The sequence below is a fragment of the Coturnix japonica genome, chromosome 1 (assembly GCF_001577835.2).
Source record: "Coturnix japonica isolate 7356 chromosome 1, Coturnix japonica 2.1, whole genome shotgun sequence".
Taxonomy (NCBI): Eukaryota; Metazoa; Chordata; class Aves; order Galliformes; family Phasianidae; genus Coturnix; species Coturnix japonica.
Window position 1 is genome coordinate 5,601,048 of NC_029516.1, and position 16,975 is coordinate 5,618,022.

General features: G+C 41.4%; 1 protein-coding gene across 1 annotated transcript; it reads left to right on the forward strand.

Moving 5' to 3' along the window:
* The first annotated feature begins 1,020 nt into the window (after positions 1-1,020).
* Positions 1,021-16,898, forward strand: DHTKD1 (dehydrogenase E1 and transketolase domain containing 1). The gene is given in 20 exon segments (XM_032442029.1): positions 1,021-1,193; positions 1,196-1,233; position 1,282; positions 2,598-2,753; positions 3,469-3,680; positions 4,624-4,818; positions 5,144-5,257; positions 5,259-5,414; positions 6,245-6,416; positions 7,929-8,127; positions 8,695-9,007; positions 9,254-9,338; positions 9,906-10,045; positions 10,518-10,668; positions 11,841-11,947; positions 12,961-13,125; positions 13,500-13,582; positions 14,602-14,771; positions 15,193-15,278; positions 15,746-16,898. Coding segments are annotated over 20 exon segments (2,766 nt in total). The 5' UTR covers positions 1,021-1,072; the 3' UTR covers positions 15,848-16,898.
* Positions 16,899-16,975: the final 77 nt, after the last annotated feature.

Genomic DNA, 16,975 nt, shown 5'->3' on the forward strand with positions numbered 1-16,975 from the left:
GTTTTTCTGCTGGTAATGCTTTATCACGCTCAAGACATGATCCAAAGCCAATAAAACCTCTCTTTAATTGACATATATTGTTACAGCAAGAGTTTTGCCACGTGTAATCATCCTCGTCAAGATGGTTATGCTGGCAAATCCCATCAAATACATCTTTAGGAAGTGAATTTTCAATCACGCACACACGCAAAAAGAAGTAATTGAGGGGAGTTTACTGGGAGTCTTAACTGTTTTAATGTTCATATCAGTGTTAACTGAGAAATACTCAACTAGCTCCATCTGCTTTAAAGCAAAACCGCTTTGATACCTGCTATTAGGCTGATATTTGCCTAAGAACTGTGGAAAAGCATTTCATCATCCTTCTGCAACATCTGTGTTTTTCCCTCTGCGTGGAATAGAAATATTTAACCACGCCGACCTTTTTTGGCCTCTATCATGTAACATAACATCCTTCTTTGCCCTTTTCTGGACACGCTCAGGGCCTCAATATCTTTTTTGTAGTGAGGTGCTGACAATAGCAGGACACAGGGAAATGGTTTTAAGTTAAAAGAGGGAAGATTTAGGTTGGATGTTAGGGGGAAGTTCTTCACTAGGAGAGTGGTTAGGCCCTGGAACATGTTGTGGATGCCCCGTCCTTGGAGGTGTTCAAGACCAGGTTGGACGGGGCCCTGGGCAACCTGATCTAGTAAAGGTGTATGTTTGGTGGCCCTGCCAGGCCAGGCGGTTGGAACTACATGATCCTTGAGGTCCCTTCCAACCCAGCTCATTCAGTGTGATTCTGTGCCCAAAACTGAACAGGTAGTACTGAGGTAAAACCTCACCAGCGTTTAGTATTGAGGGACGATCACCTCCCTGCTCCTACTGACTACAGCATTTCTGATACTTCAAACCCCCTTTCTGGTCAATGATGTGATAATACATCCATACTCCATCGCATACAGCAGACTAAGGGCAGAAAACACTCGTGCAGCACGTTCTACACGCCCCGTTTAACCGCACCGCCCCTCCCCGACCGGGGGCGTTGGCGGCGGCGAGGCCGGCGGTTGGCGGTGGGCAGCGGAGCGGAGCGGCCATGGCGGCGAGCACGGCTCGTTGTGCTCTGTGGAGATGGTCGTGGCGAGCCGGTTCGCGGCGATGGTACCGCACGGAGCGGGGGGTGTACGGCTACAAGCCGCGGAAAGCGGCGGGAGAGGGTTGGCGGAGCCGCGTGGAGCTGGGCGAACGGCAAAGCAGGTCGGGCCGCCAACACACCGCCGGGCTGAGGGAGGGCGGCGGGGTGAGGGTGTGGAGAGAGGCTGTGAAGGGTCTGGAGCGTAGCAATGGGGTTGTGCTGTATCTATCTTATCTACGTCTTTTCTGTATGCATACGTAGAATTACGCTAGTATTAACTAATTACAGGGAATTCTTTTTGCTAGCAATGACTGTAGTGATTTTAGGTCGCTTTTATAGGATGGGAAAAAACAATTCAAGCAGGAGACTTGAAGTTTTGAAGAAAGGTTGAGGGAGCTCAACTTGTTTAGCTCTGGGGAGACCACACTGCGGCCTTGCAGTGCTTGAAGGGAGTTAAGCAGCGGGAGGGCAGGTAGTGACAGGACAAGGGGAATGGGTTCAAACTAAAGAGGGGAGATTTAAGTTAGACATTTGGGAGTCATTCTTTACTCAGAGGTGAGGCATAGGTGCCCAAAGAGGTGTGGGTCCCCCATCTCTGGAGGTGCTCAATGCTGGGCTGGATGAGCCCTGGGCAGCCTGAGCTGATGGGGACACCCAGACCATGGCAGGGGGTGGAGCTGGAGGAGCTTTGAGGTCTCTTAAAGGCAAGTGCATGGAGTATGATTAGTTGGAAATAGGACTTTGCACATCAGTACTTGCCATTCTTGAGTTGGGTGTACCTGTTACTGTAATGAGATTCAAAGCAAACAAGTTAGCTTTACATATACAGGCTAGCAGGGGAATCATTGGGAGACATGGACCTGTTGGAGTGTATTCAGAGGAGGGCCACAAAAAGGATGGAACACCTTCTCTGTGAGGACAGGCTGAGAGAGCTGGGGCTGTTCAGCCTGGGGAAGGCACCAGGGAGACCTGGGAGCAGCCTTTGAGTATTTAAAAGGTTGGGCTGTAAGAAAGGCAGCAGACTCTAGTAGACTCTGTTGTGATAATACAATAAATCGGTTTCAAACTTAAGAGGGGAGATTTAGACTGGATGTATGGAAGAAGTTTTTTACAGTAATGGCAGTGAAATATTGGGATGTGTTGCCCAGAGAGGTGTTGGATGCCCCATCCCTGGAGACACTCAAGGTCAGGCTGGATGAGGTGCTGAGCAAGTGTCTGTGTTCATTGCAGGGGAGTTGGACTAGATGGCCTTGAAAGGTCTCTTCCAGCTCATGATTCTATGAAATCTTGAGTAAACTTGCTTGAAAATTCCAAGTAACAAAATTATAGCAGTCTGATGATAGAGCTCTTGTAGGATGATAAAGATGAAAAACATCTTTCCAGCCAGAACCTAGAAGGTTATCAAAGGACTGAATACTCATGTGTTGGTGCTATAAATGCATTAGATGTGAGCATGTGCAGTATTCTGCTTTCTTTTTGTGTTTAGTTGACCATGCCCTTGCTCGTTTAATAACTGCGTACTCTGAACATGGACACAAAGCAGCCAAAATAAACCCACTGTTTGCTGGGCAAGCTGTTATGAACGTGGTACCTGAAATCCAAGAGTTGGCTGAAGTTCTTCAAGGACCTCTCATTACCACAGGTAAGTGCTACCCTATCACAGCAAGTTTTTGTCATGGATGATTTATTAGGAGGCTGTGTCCTCTGCACAGGAGTCAAATATTTAGTGGAGGTTCAATCAGTAATGTATTGTTGGATGGAAAATCGTTAACTTCAGCCTATTTACATGTTTGTGGCAGAGATCATCATGTAATGAATGGATACCTTCACACATCTTAGGATACCATGAATGTTTTTAGTTGTACTTAAATCTACTGATGTTATATATTAATTTTTTTGTGTTGTTGTAACATTCTATGATTTAGTGTAGTTTCTGAGATTGTAATGAAGCTTCTGTAGCCCTTGATTATTGTCTCTCACTGTGGTCTTGAATAAATGTGTGTCTCTCAGTGCTATGTATCTTATCTACCTACAAAACAAGTGCTTACTAACTTCTGATGCCCGTGGGGTTGGAGCTCATTTCTCTGAGCCTCCAAATGAGTGCTGTACTCAAAAGCAGTGACCTGCTGTAATTCACATTAAAGTCTTTCTGAAAGACATTTTGAGTGCCTTGCAAATAAGCATGAGACTGTTGCATTAATATAATACTGAAATATTATATTAATGGTTTTAAATGAAAGAAAAGAAGTCAAGGGTATGAATTTGTACTCTCAAAATTTTAGTGTAATTGCAAGATACTGGTTTACTTCTTAGTGCTTCCACCCATCTCCCCACTAATAACATTTATTTCTGACCAGGGCTTCTCAACATGGGAAAAGAAGAGGCCTCCGTAGAGGATGTGTTGGCTTACCTTGACCATGTGTACTGCGGGCATATTTCCATAGAAACAAGCCAGCTCCCAACCTTGGAGGAGAGACAGTGGTTTACTAAAAGATTTGAAGAACTGAAACAAGAAGCATTTACAACGGAAGAGAAAAAGCACTTGTGCAAACTGATGTTGGAGTCACAGGTACCTTGTTCACTATTGCTCAGTTTAATTGAATTCTGCAGTTGTGGACCTTCTAATGCTCTGGACATCCCTATCTGTTTTACTAACTTTGAAGCACACGATGTCCTTCAAAGTTTTGAGAGCACAAACCAGAGTTGAACTGAGCCTTTAGCCATGTAGCTCTTCAGCAAAGGAACTTTTGTTCATAGTATGAACAAGAGAAAGGTTTATGGACTTGCAAAGTAGAGACATTCATTCAAATATTTCTGTATTGTGAAAAACTTTCCTTTTCTCCCCTTCTCTCCCTGCTTTATCAAGGACAGAAGGGTGGAAGAGCAGGACCTGTGAAGCTATCCCTGTTTCCAGTTTTCAAGTGGTTATAGCATTAAATGTAACATGTAACAATAACTAAACAGAAGTATACGGCACATCTTATATTTTGTATTGCCTTCTTGGCAGTCAAAGGAATTTGTCTCTGAGAAAGGAGGGTGAAATCAGGACCCTTAAGAATCACACGTTGTTCTGAGAATGATCAGAACTGTATTTAAGTGTGTGGAATTGAACAAACACTTCTGTGTGTGATTAGTTTTGTATCTGTAATTCCTTAGAATTCAGTGTTTGTTAATTGAAAGTTGTTCAGCAATTGACTTGGATCTTTGGCTGTGGCTCAGTCTTCCCTTCTCAGTTACAGTCATCTTCTATTTTCAGTTTTCAGTTGCAAGACACTGCAGACACTTTGAGTGCTTCCAAAACTTTGTCAATTAAGAGAGCTGTCTAGGAGTTGGTGAATGGAGTCTTGTACTCATCATGGCTTCTGATCTTAAGACAGCTGGGGTGGAGAACTAGCTGAGATTTTTCAAGGGTTGTGCTTACATAGGTACAAATATAAATGATATTTCAGTTTTACAAATGGAAGACTGCTGATTAAAATTGCTTAATACTGAAGTTCCCCTGTTTTTAATAGGAGTTTGATCGCTTCTTAGCTACAAAGTTCTCTACAGTGAAGCGATATGGTGGTGAAGGAGCAGAGAGCATGATGGGCTTCTTCCACGAATTGTTTAAGATGTGTGCGTACAGTGGTGTGACAGATATCATTCTTGGAATGCCTCATCGTGGAAGACTTAATCTTCTCACAGGCTTGCTTCAGCTTCCACCAGAGGTAAGGGATTTGCAGTCTTACTGGCAGTTTATATGTGTCTGGTTTGTTTGCAATAAATATATTAGGTAAATGTTTGTCTTGTGAATGCTGAAGCAGTGAAAAAAGTTACCTTTGTGAGAGTGTATTCCCTTCGTAACAGTATCTCTGCCAGATTTCCCTGGGAGATTTATAAGAGAACTCTATGAAATGAGTTTATATGTTGGTATTTGAGGCATCCTGGCTGTCTCAAGAGTGGGAGAGCATATATTTCTGGGAATGTTTTTCTTTTTTGTATCAATCAGAAAAGAGATTTTAAAAAAACAAAAGGTTTGGGGTTTCCATGCAGCTCATGTTCCGTAAGATGCGTGGTTTGAGTGAGTTTCCAGAGAATTCAGCAGCCATTGGGATGTTTCTCTCCCACCTGACATCTTCTGTGGATCTTGACTTTGGTTCGCACAGGGCCTGTGCATGTCACCTTGCTACCAAACCCCTCACACTTAGAAGCAATCAATCCAGTGGCCGTGGGCAAGACACGAGGAAGACAACAGTCTCTGCTCGATGGAGATTACTCCCCAGAGAGCTCTGCACAGCCTGGAGACAAAGTTATTTGCCTGCAGGTATTTTGGTCACAACTTGTAGCTGCACTTTGTATGACTTCCCGGACCATCATGTGAACAGAAATGGTGTATATAAAAAATACCAAACAAGAACGAGTTAATGTAGAATATGAGGAACTGGGATCCTCTTTATGAAGAAAGTGAAGGGAAAGGAATAGATCTAGGTGCCATATATGAAAGTATTGGCCTTTAAACAATTCCAGTTCCTAGATTTTCAAAGAAATGATTCTACTTCCTTCCTTGATTTTTGATACCTTGCACTGAGGGCTTTTGCATTTAAACTACCACTGCTAGCCTTCTTTTAGTTAAATGGGTTTTGAGAAGAGTTAACAACAAGGTTGAAAAATATACAGCAGGACTTAGAATTTTGTCATTTTATCATGGTACTGTTGAAATAAGTCTTTGTGCTGTCTGGAATTGGTTCTTAATCTCTTTTTTGTGTTTCTTTTCACTTCTTTTCCTAGTGTATCTGCTCTTGTCTCTGTTTGACTAGGTATAAGTCATGGTTCACCACTATTTAACTTGCAGCAAATCCTACAGTGAATGGCTTGCTGTTGTTCAGTGGTCACTGGGTTGGTACTTAATGCTGCAGCTTTGCTATAGCTGTGATACTTGCAGTCACCAGAGCACCAGTGGGTCAATTTAAGACATTATGGATCTGTTCCAAGTAGATCAGGCAATCATGTGCCCATCCTGAAAGCAGTAATCTGAAAGGGATTAAGAACTGGACCCAGCAATAGGTATTGCATAGTGAATTACTGTTTCCTCAGTGTTGCTGTTCCTTCAGTGTTCCCTCAAATGAGACTTTTCCACCTTCTTCCCTAATGTAGGTTCATGGTGATGGTGCTTTCTCTGGGCAGGGGATTGTTCCTGAAACACTGACCCTCTCCGGTCTACCACATTTCAGAGTTGGTGGGAGCATCCATTTGATTGTTAATAACCAGCTGGGCTACACCACTCCTCCAGAGAGAGGAAGATCATCACTGTACTGTAGTGACATTGGTATGTATCAGAAAGAATAAGGAAGGCTTTTAAACACCAGTATGAATGTTTGCTATTGCGATGGGATTTTATAGCAAATGCTAACAACACTAGGGAATTACATTAATCTATATTTTTTTTGGATAATAGAATATCAGATTAAATTATTACTGATTATTGCCTCCTACTAGCAAAAGTTCAAGTGCTGAAAGTATTCCCTTTCCTACCTACTCTGTAGTAAAGACTAACTACCAAGGGAAAATCCTGTTATATTGTTACAGAATGTAATGAAATATTTGCAAGACGTACATGAATTCTTAATAATAATTTCATTTGATTTCTTCCGTGTCTTTGGCAGCTTTTAAAAACGTGTTGTGATGGAGTATGTAATAGGTGTGTTTTCAGTATATCTTTTTAACTTCAACAGCTTCTCCTTCATTTTAATGGTTAGTTTGCTATCAGGTGAACTTGTTAAGCTTTTGATTGATAGATGAGAATTATGTCATTTCTAAACTTAAACTTGGAAGACCTTTGGCTTTGGGCTAGTCTGTCTTAACGATAAACAGATGTATTGCAATTGACCAGACCACAGACATAGCACTTAGTTCCTTTGTGTATGTTTCCTAGAATTTAAAATGCACTAATGTATACGTATAAGATTTAATGTCAGGTATTTGTCTTACGGCTTCGTCAAAACAGGCAAGTAGATTCATTAAACCTGTATATAGTCAATAAATTACTATGACTTCTTTTTTTCTCCATTCTTTGTGTTTTCTTCTTTTTTCTTAGGTAATGAGTGGTCTTTCCCATTTGGTCTTCAGGATTTTGTTAGGGAGGAAATATGATATTGGTCAGGAGTGAACCATCCTAAATTTCCAGTATTTGGTCAGTTAAATAGGAGAAGAGCACTCCATTGCTGAGAACATTTAAGTCCAAATTCTCAGAATTCACAAATTGTCGTATGGGAAAACATGTTAAGACATTTGGATTTTGCAGTGTTCTGTTTAATGAGAGCTTTCCTTCTGGCCAGAATGAATGTTAATAAGCAAAAAGCTTTTGTCCTAGTGGACAAAGCTGAACATAAGCCAGCAATATGTGCTTGCAGCCTGGAAGGCCAATGAGATGGTCTTTAAGGCCCCCCCCCCTATCAATCCAAGCCATTCTATGATTCTATATGAATTCATAGTGGTCATAGTGAAGAAAGACAGAAAACTCAGTTTTTGTTTAACAGAATCAATCAAGTAGCTCTTCCTCATTCCCTGAAGTCTTTTTCTTCTTGTGAAGTAGGAATTTACTGCTGATAAAGAAGTTGTATTCTAGCTATGACAAAGGCAACAGCTTGAGCCAATTGCACTTCCTTTCAGGGACGACTCCTCCTTATTCCAGTACTCATCAAAAAGAACATCTTTTGTAGATTTGCTAAGTATGCTGAGTGCTGGTGCCTGTAGTTTTCTGCTGGATATGTTTGTGTCTGTTTTTCTTGGAGGGGGGGTTGAGTGTGATTACTGATAACTGTTTTTAATCTCTGGGCAGGTAAAATTGTTGGATGTGCAGTTATCCATGTCAATGGGGATGATCCTGAAGAAGTTCTCCGTGCCACACGACTGGCAGTTGAGTACCAACGCCAGTTCCGCAGAGATGTGATAGTAGACTTGCTGTGCTACAGACAGTGGGGCCACAATGAACTTGATGAACCATTCTTCACCAACCCTAGCATGTACAAAATCATCAGGTAAGAGTAACACCACCCAATGGGAGAACACAAAGTGTGTTTTTTATATATCTCATTGGTATTGTCCACTACTCTAATAGGGATATCTGTAGGCTAGAGATCCTTCTGTCATATTGTCAAATGTTCAGTGTAGCTGTACTGTCAGCAGTCCCTGACTAAGGTCTGATAACATGTTAATAAAGATAACCACCAGTGTCAATTCTTGAATATGCATTTTGATGCCTCTTGGAGAACAACATTGCATATAGCCCTTGGATTTCAAATTCTTGATTGCTCGTGGCAAGAAATCAAATCAAGAAATCCTCTCATTCAGACTGGCCTTTTACCTGTAGTTGCCAGCAATAGGCACTGTCTTAAACAAAGGACTGTAAAGCATGAATCCAAGGGAATTTTTGTTATTCCGGAAATGTCAGGAAAGAAAACTTGACCCAAATGAGTATTATGCAGTAGGTCATAATTTATGTTAGTTTTCCATTTTATCTGTCAGGAAGGAAGATGGTATTTCCCTGTTCTGAAATGACACTTTTCAGTCTTAATGTTTATGGGGTGTGAATCCTTTCCCTACAGATCCCGTAAGAGTATCCCAGACACATATGCAGAACACCTTGTAGCTACTGGGCTCATGACTGACGTTGAAGTATCTGAGATAAAGACAACCTACTATTCTAAACTAAACGATCATCTTGCCAACATGACTTTGTATAGTCCACCTCCTACCAACCTGCAAGCTCACTGGAAAGGTTTGGTTGAACCTTCTGCTAAAATCACCACTTGGGACACAGGTATGCCAATACCACTCCTACAGTTTATTGGAGTCAAGTCCGTAGAGGTGCCTGAAGAGCTCCAGATGCACAGCCATCTTCTAAAGACATATGCACAGGTCAGTAGAGCATGAAGATACTTCTATACGTGGGCTGTACATGGTTTTGTGTTCAGCAGAGTAGCTGTCTTCAGGATGTGCTGAAATTAGAATGCATGTATTTCAAACCAACCAAAGTTGGCTGTAGGAAAAACAGTACTTCTCTCTGTAGATCTTTGTTTCCTTTTGCTCACTTCAATCTATGCTACAAGGAACACAGACTGGAGAATGTAAAATAGTAATTTTTTTCCTTTTTTAATTTTTCAGTCAAGAGTTCAGAAAATGGAGGAAGGAAACAAGCTGGACTGGGCAACAGCTGAAACTTTAGCATTTGGTTCCCTGCTGAGCCAAGGTAAGAGGCAACTAGATAGCGAAAATATTATATTATTTACTTTTGATGCCATTTAGGTATTCCTGGGTTCAAAGATTGACATGATGAACATGTGTGAAAATTTATATGGGAGTAAGAGAAGGTAAATATGAATCCTGTATGTTACTGCTATCTGAAGATTGGATAGTAAATGTCATTTATAAATTGTTTCTTCCCACCCCACCAAGAAGACAGTATTTAGTGCCAAGCATGTGAGCAAAGCATGTGACTTCAACTGGGCCTCGTGTACTTCTACCTTATGTAGCATATTTCATGCTATGATTAATTTTCCTTCTTCTCAAGAAGAACTCTGTTTACATGTGATACAGGATGCCTGTATTGTACAGTTTGCTTTAGCAAACTGAGACACTCCAAAATAATTTTTGACTGATAGGAGGAGAAATGAGACCTCTCTGCAAGTTGGAGGGGAAATTCAAGAAAGAACTTAACAAGAAAAGTGACATTTTGGAAGTGGATACTGTTATTTATTTTTCTGTGTATTTTCTTGTATGATTTACTAAATCAGTGTTTTGCTTTTTGCTTGGAAAGGGTTTAACATCAGACTAAGTGGACAAGATGTTGGCAGAGGAACCTTTAGCCAGCGACATGCAATGTTGGTTTGCCAAGAAACAGATGACACCTACATTCCTCTGAATCATATGTCCCCAGACCAGAAGGGTTTCTTAGAGGTAGGTTCTGTGGTACATGAGACAATCTTCTTCAAGTTGTGCTGAAGGAGAGCGTATTTTGAAGCTGCCATATAGCCTGGCAATCCCCAGTTATGGAGGCCTAAAACCTACCTGGATTAAGGAGAGACAAGCAAAAGGCAGATTACTGGTTTAAGTTGACCTGTAGCAAGTTTATAATTGTAGTGTATGGTTAGTTACCCTCCTGAACAAGGAATTCTGCTTTTCCATAAGAGATCAGCTATTATTCTTCCCTCAGAATCTTCATTCAGAAGCAAAAAAGGTGTGACCATGAGTTGTCTTTGGAGTACAAGTCCTGAGAGTGCCTAGCACCAACGTGCCTGCTTGCCAAAGTTCTTAACCTTAGGCTGTTACAGAGTCACAGAATGGCTTAGGTTGGAAGGGACATTAAAGATCATTGAGCTCCAATCCCATCTTTCTCACCTGGCCCTCCCAACAATTTCCTTTCTGTTAGGTGAGTAACAGTCCCTTGTCTGAGGAAGCTGTACTTGGTTTTGAATATGGAATGAGTATTGAGAGTCCTAAGTTACTGCCAATTTGGGAAGCTCAATTTGGAGACTTCTTTAATGGAGCCCAGATAATATTTGACACTTTCATCTCTGGAGGTGAGTGTACAAGTAGCTAATATATTTACAGTTAATTTTTTGTATTATTAGAAAATCCTTTAGCTTTGCCCATAAAAGGGCAGCGTGTTGAGAAAAGAATTATGTTTTATCCAGAAGCCGTGTGTGCTTGCCTATGAGATCCCAATTTCGATGCAGTTTTCCTCTGATGGCATTCCATCTAAAATGAAAGACCCCATCCTTGGCAGGCGATAGTCATTCTAAATGGACAGTTGGTGTTAACAACCTTTCTTCCCCTTTCTCCCTCTTTAATTTATGGTGTGTGCACGTGTATTTGGTAGCTTGTTAGAATGTACCTTTCCTTTGGGAGATCTCTCTTAACATTCCTGGAGCAAGACAAAACAAACAAGAAAAAAAAGAAAATGCTTTGCAAGTAACATCTCAGTTTGACTAACACGTATTCTGAATAATCAGAGTGAAAAGACTTTTCACAGGTGGAACATACTGAGGATACACTGACTTTATAATCTAGAGTGGGATTTCTGGTGTGTGGGGTCCACAGTATTGGTATCTATCCTCAGTTAGGCCTCTGCGTACAGTTCTTAATCACAGATGGGAATTGTTAGATCCCTTGTATATCTCACACATCCTCGACATGTATTTAAGGTCAGGATTAATTGCTTTCTGGATCTGGCTGTAATCTCTTAGCCTACGAAGCTATCCTCCTGCAAGCATTGCTGTATTAGCTAGACAGGATGACAGGATGCTGCCTGCTTCATACTTGCACAGAACTAAATGATAAGATGTACAGAAAACATGCAGTGAATTATGCTTGGAGGACTTACTAAGGAGATTTAGCAGTGCCAGTGCTTGTTAATGAGGAAGACAATGCTGTTAAAGAGATGTTTTGCATAATTTGGTGATGTTTCTGACAGAGTTTTACAAGTTTCACTGTTTGATGTGATGCCATGAGTTTTCTGAAAGCCCAAATTTAAATGAGTATTTCAGAAATTTCAGATGATCTTATGTGTGCCATTTCATGGTTGTGAATCTCACCGCTAAATACAGTTACGTGTTTCAGGGCTGTCCTTAATGGTGTGGAAACTTAGTTATGTTCCATTTTCCTGAGCAGTTCATGCAAAGTACAAAGTCTTTTAGGGCTTTATGTTCTATTGAAATATATTTTTTCCCTTCTTTCTCATTCTGTGTTTTAGGTGAGGCCAAATGGCTTCTGCAGAGTGGGATAGTAATTCTTCTCCCGCATGGTTATGATGGTGCAGGCCCTGAGCACTCGTCCTGCCGGATGGAACGTTTCCTGCAGGTACCCTGCTTCACCTCTCAGATTCACATTCTTCAGCCTGTCCTGTGGGAGTTCTGTTGCAAAATCCCAAATTCACGATGAATCTGCTAGTGATAGCAGGAGCTGGAGACAGGATCGTACAGCAGGGATGGGCTGCTCTGATAGTGGAGAAGTAAAGGAAGCTGTGATGAGGAGGTGCAGGTCTGGAAGTGGTGATGAAGCAGTTTTGGTTTAGATGTTACAACAGCTCTAGTGCACAACTCTGACTGAACTTTGTAATAAATGCTTGTTGTTCCCATTAGGTCTCACTCATCTGCCTAAGTGAGTGTGGGGTAATGTGAATGTTTGTAATGTAAAGTTTTGTAGTGTTTGTGAAAGTCTTGTGCCCTCTGCACATGTGCTTCATTGTTGCCTGCTATTTTCTGACTGTCACTCTTCAGCAATGTCACCATACCACAGAGTAAGTCCAGCAGCAAGCCAGAAGTGCTGTATTGCAAATAGCAGGCCTCTAATGGAACTTCCTACTTAAAGCACTTTGGCTTGGCATTGGAAACAGGCAGCCACCTTCTTCTTCAAGCCACTCACAGATATTCCCAGTATGCATAGAGCATATAAGCAGAATACTGGGCACTTAAGTAACAATAAGGAAATTTGTTGCACAAAGAAAAGATACCCACTGTAGTGCCATTGTGATTGTAGTGAATGAAAGCTTTTCTGGCTGAGTAATGGTTTAGGGAAAAATTTGCAGCATACTTAGTGGTGCTGTTGTTCTGGTGGAGTGGTCATGACCTATAACTGCTAGAAGAACTGTCATGCCTTGGTTACAGAGTAGTTAATGAAGGCAGCTCAGATGTAATGGTACTGGGCAAATGCTAAAGCCTTTTCTTTTCTGAAATTACTCTTCCCTAGCAATCAGTGTTTTAGTTGGGATATTTGCTCTTCTATTCTTATAATAGTGAAGTGCCTTATGTGCCTAGACACTTGTACATTTGTATCACTGCTTCCTTGACAAAATACTGCTGTGTTCCCCTTAGATGTGTGACAGCTCAGAAGAAGGAGTTGATGGGGACCGAGTGAACATGTCAATTGTGCATCCCACCACCCCAGCACAGTATTTCCATTTACTCCGGAGGCAAATGGTCCGAAACTTTAGGAAACCTCTCATTGTTGCTTCTCCGAAAGTGTTACTCAGGCTCCCTGTAAGCTGGAAAACTTTATCTTCCTTTTCCTTATTTTTCCTCCTCTTCTGAGTTCTTGTAACCTTTCTCTTTGTTTTCCTCTATACGTTCTGCCAGTTTTAGGGTCAAATCAATGGGGTTTTGCCTGTTTGAGGTCTGATAGGTTGAGGGTTAAAGGTGGGTGCATGTGAACCCAAAAAAGGATTGATTCTTAGTCCAGTGGTGGTCTTTAGAATGTTACCATTCTGTCTGTCTTCTGTGGGAGGGGAAATGGGAGGAAGAGGGAAGACTGTACGTTTTATATTTAACAAAACCTCGTCTCCAAATCATCTTCCCAGCTTTGACTGAGATAAAAGGCAGCTAGATTTCATAACTTCCACTACTTCCCCACTTAGGCTGCTGTATCAAGTTTTGAAGAAATGGCTCCAAGAACAACATTCAAGCCTGTCATCGGTGACTCCTCGGTAGAGCCTAAAAGGTAGCTCTACTTTCTTATAAGAAAAGCTCAGAAAGGAAGTCCTGTCCCTTTCTGCTACCTACCAGCTCGGGTTTGAGGTGATAGAGGTGACTACTGGGGTAGGGGAAATACCTGCATGATGGGTGACTTAAGGTTACTCCTCTCCTTTTCCTCTGCTTCCTTGTTGGTAGTAAAGCTAACTGCCTGCATAATAGTAAAGTGCTCAGACTTCCAGCCCTTGCCTCCAAAGGGAGTCTGTTAGACTAGTTGCTAATCTGATGGATGAACCATGCCCATTAGTTAGCATTGCTGGGACCAGCTGTTAGGTGAAGAGACGGGTTGCTGTTGGGATGCGTGAGCTGATGAAGTGAAATTAGGGCAATAACAAATCTTTGTGTGTGTATTGTCTTCTTCCCTTCAGATGCTATTTTAAAGAGTCCTGCTCACAAAAAGCAGTTCTAGCCTTTATATTTTTCTCTCCTTCTTACTTAATCCCTGTCCTAGTACTACTCAAGTCTGTCAGCATCTCAAATGTTTGCATTCTTGCCCACAGTCATAGTTGGCTGTATTGCAGCATCTTGGTTTTGTAAGTGGAATGAGGAGGCACAAAGTATAGGGTTTCTTACTGCCTTTGTCTAGTAAGCTTAGACAGATGAGACCTCTCTTACAGCTGGAAACTATTGCATATATCCTAAAGGTAGTTCCTCTTATATCTGGAAGATGGTTGTCCTCTGGGGTTTATTCTCTACAGAGAGAGCACAGACAGCTACCTTTGACTTAGATTTTAATTTTAAAGCAAAGTTAAAGCTGAAGAAACTGGACTTCTGGGCTCTGGTCTATTGTGCCCAGGCATTAGTCAACTGTTGGATAAAAGTGGGAGAGAAGGGAAAGCAAAGGAGAAAATATGGTTTAGGGTAGTAATTTAGTTCAGTTAAATTGTCTTTAACGTTTGGCTGGTTGTTTTTGTTAGAGGTGTGAAACTGTTCTGCGTGGAGTTTCTGTAAAACACTAAACTTGGAAACACTCTTTTTTTCCTTCAGTGTCACCCATGTGGTGTTCTGTTCTGGAAAGCATTACTATGCTCTGGTGAAGCAAAGAGAGACACTAGGAGAAAAACAACACAACACAGCTATTATAAGACTTGAAGAACTGTGTCCTTTCCCATTGGAAGCTCTGCAGCAAGAGCTGAGCAAATACAGCCATGCCAAAGGTAAGTAAATTTTTACCTTCTTCTTTCTGAACTCTTAAATCTTTTGCTTGCCTTCTAGGATGAAAAGCTAAAGTGCTATTTTCTTTTTTGTTCTTCCCCCAGTGCATCTCTATGCATTTAGTGTTTCTAGAGCAGGATGATAAAAATGTTTTACCACTTGTGCTATAAAAGAGTTGTTCTCTCTGCTGTTTTTAGCTTCTGTAAATCACTACTGAAAAATAGTGTGAGTATACTCTAATGGTGGACGTACTTTTGGTTTGACTGCAGCAAGGTGTCAGCTGCAATGAATTCCGTCTGTCAAGATACCATTTCAAAGACAGTTACAAGACAAAACAAAAAGCAGCAGTGCAACAATAGCAAAATGTTTTACTGAGCTGCTGAAAAGATGTGCCTTTGTAATGTACCCTTATTCTTTCTTTAGTCTTCATCTGGAGTCAGGAAGAACCACAGAATATGGGTCCTTGGTCCTTTGTGTCACCACGGTTTGAAAAGCAGCTGGGAGTTAAGGTAAGATGTCCCTGTGATGCTCTATAAAATGGGCTATAAAATGAAGTTTGAAGCTTTTGACTGCAAAATTCTGTGATGCTCAGACATAAAAGTAGGTCTAATGTCTAAACTGTGTATTCTAATTTCTTAGCTTTTTGTAGAGCCCTTTACTAGAAATGAACAAGCCCAGAGCATTCTTTTACCAGGTGTTTAGTCTAAACAGACTGGATGATGAAAGATTCCAGATAGAAAACAATGTATTTAAGGTACCACAGCGAGTAGGAAGAGAATCTGAAGCTGCTGTTTGCTGTGGCAGATCATGCATTATGATGTTCTTGGAACTGAAGTCTTCAGGAAATGGAGGATAACTTCCTGCAGTACTTCCAACTGGAACTGCATAGTTAGGGATCACCATGGAATCAGAGAACCTCAAGATGTGGCTCTGTATTTGTGCTTCATTAATCACTTCCTCCTGGCTCTCATTTCAGCTCCGTCTTGTGAGTAGACCTCCTTTACCAGCCCCAGCAGTTGGCATTGGAACCCTGCACCAGCAACAGCAGGAAGACATTCTTACCAGCACATTTATCTAAATTTTCAATGGAAAGACTACTGCAGTCAGTCATGTTTGTTGCCTTCCTTCTGTAAAGAACAAAAGCCAGATCCTTAAGACTTTTAATTCTCCAAAACAGGGAAAAGGAATGGAACAAGTTCTGTAATGGTAAAGCAATTTTTTAATGTAGAGACAGGACATACCTAAGGGTGAGAGCTGATGCCTGTTAATCTGGGTGGCTCTTGTTCCTTTTTAGTATTTTCTACATGAGATTTTTAAAACGTTTAAATAACAAAAATGCAGTCTGGGGAGGCCAGGTCAGTGAGATGGGTTAAAAATACCTTATATCAGGTTGCTTAACCACACTGCACCCAGTTACCTGGTAATGGTGCACATGTGGAAATGGTTTCTTGTTTCCACAGAGGTGTTAGTGCTGTTTGGTTGAATAAATGCCTCCCTGTGCCTGAGAATGAGCCATTTCTATAGCAGAGCATTGTGGATTTTCTCTTCTCTTATGGACCTGAAATTAAATCTGATGCAATTTGACAGCAAAAATCATTAAAGCCATATTCCTGTGGGGACCTTGCAGGATGACCCCTTTGGGAACTGCTGTTTCTGCCACCAGGAGAATCAGCATTATTACATCAAGCTTGCAGAGTGGGAGGTGTGGTGTAAGAGCCTCTCTGCCTTATTTCAGGGCCGTGTTTTGTAGAGGCCAAACCAGTTTCTAGAGGCTACCTTATAAAGTGATCCTGTCTCCTACCCAGGAAATTCTTCTCAGGGCTTCTCATCAGTTTATTTGTTGTTTTTGAGGGCTTCTGCTCAGTTTCTTCTCTGGTCCCTAGTTCTCAGACATAATCTTACGCTATAAGAAGGCTGACGTTATGACCAAGAGCAACACAAAGTCCAAAACTGTGTCAAGTGAAACAGAAAAATGAAATAGGACAGGCTATAAGGAGTTCAATGGACACGTACTGAAAGCTGTAATAGTGAGGCCTCTTTCAAATACACTGCAAGCTTCAGGGGTGAAGGATGGGAGAGTTTAGAAAGTCAAATGGGTTCATTAAAAAAAAAAATCAGTATCAAAACAACAACAATCTCATGACTTATTTTGGTTTTGTTTTCTCTTTGTGTGAGTTCCCATTTGGAGGCCTGATGGGAGATTCCT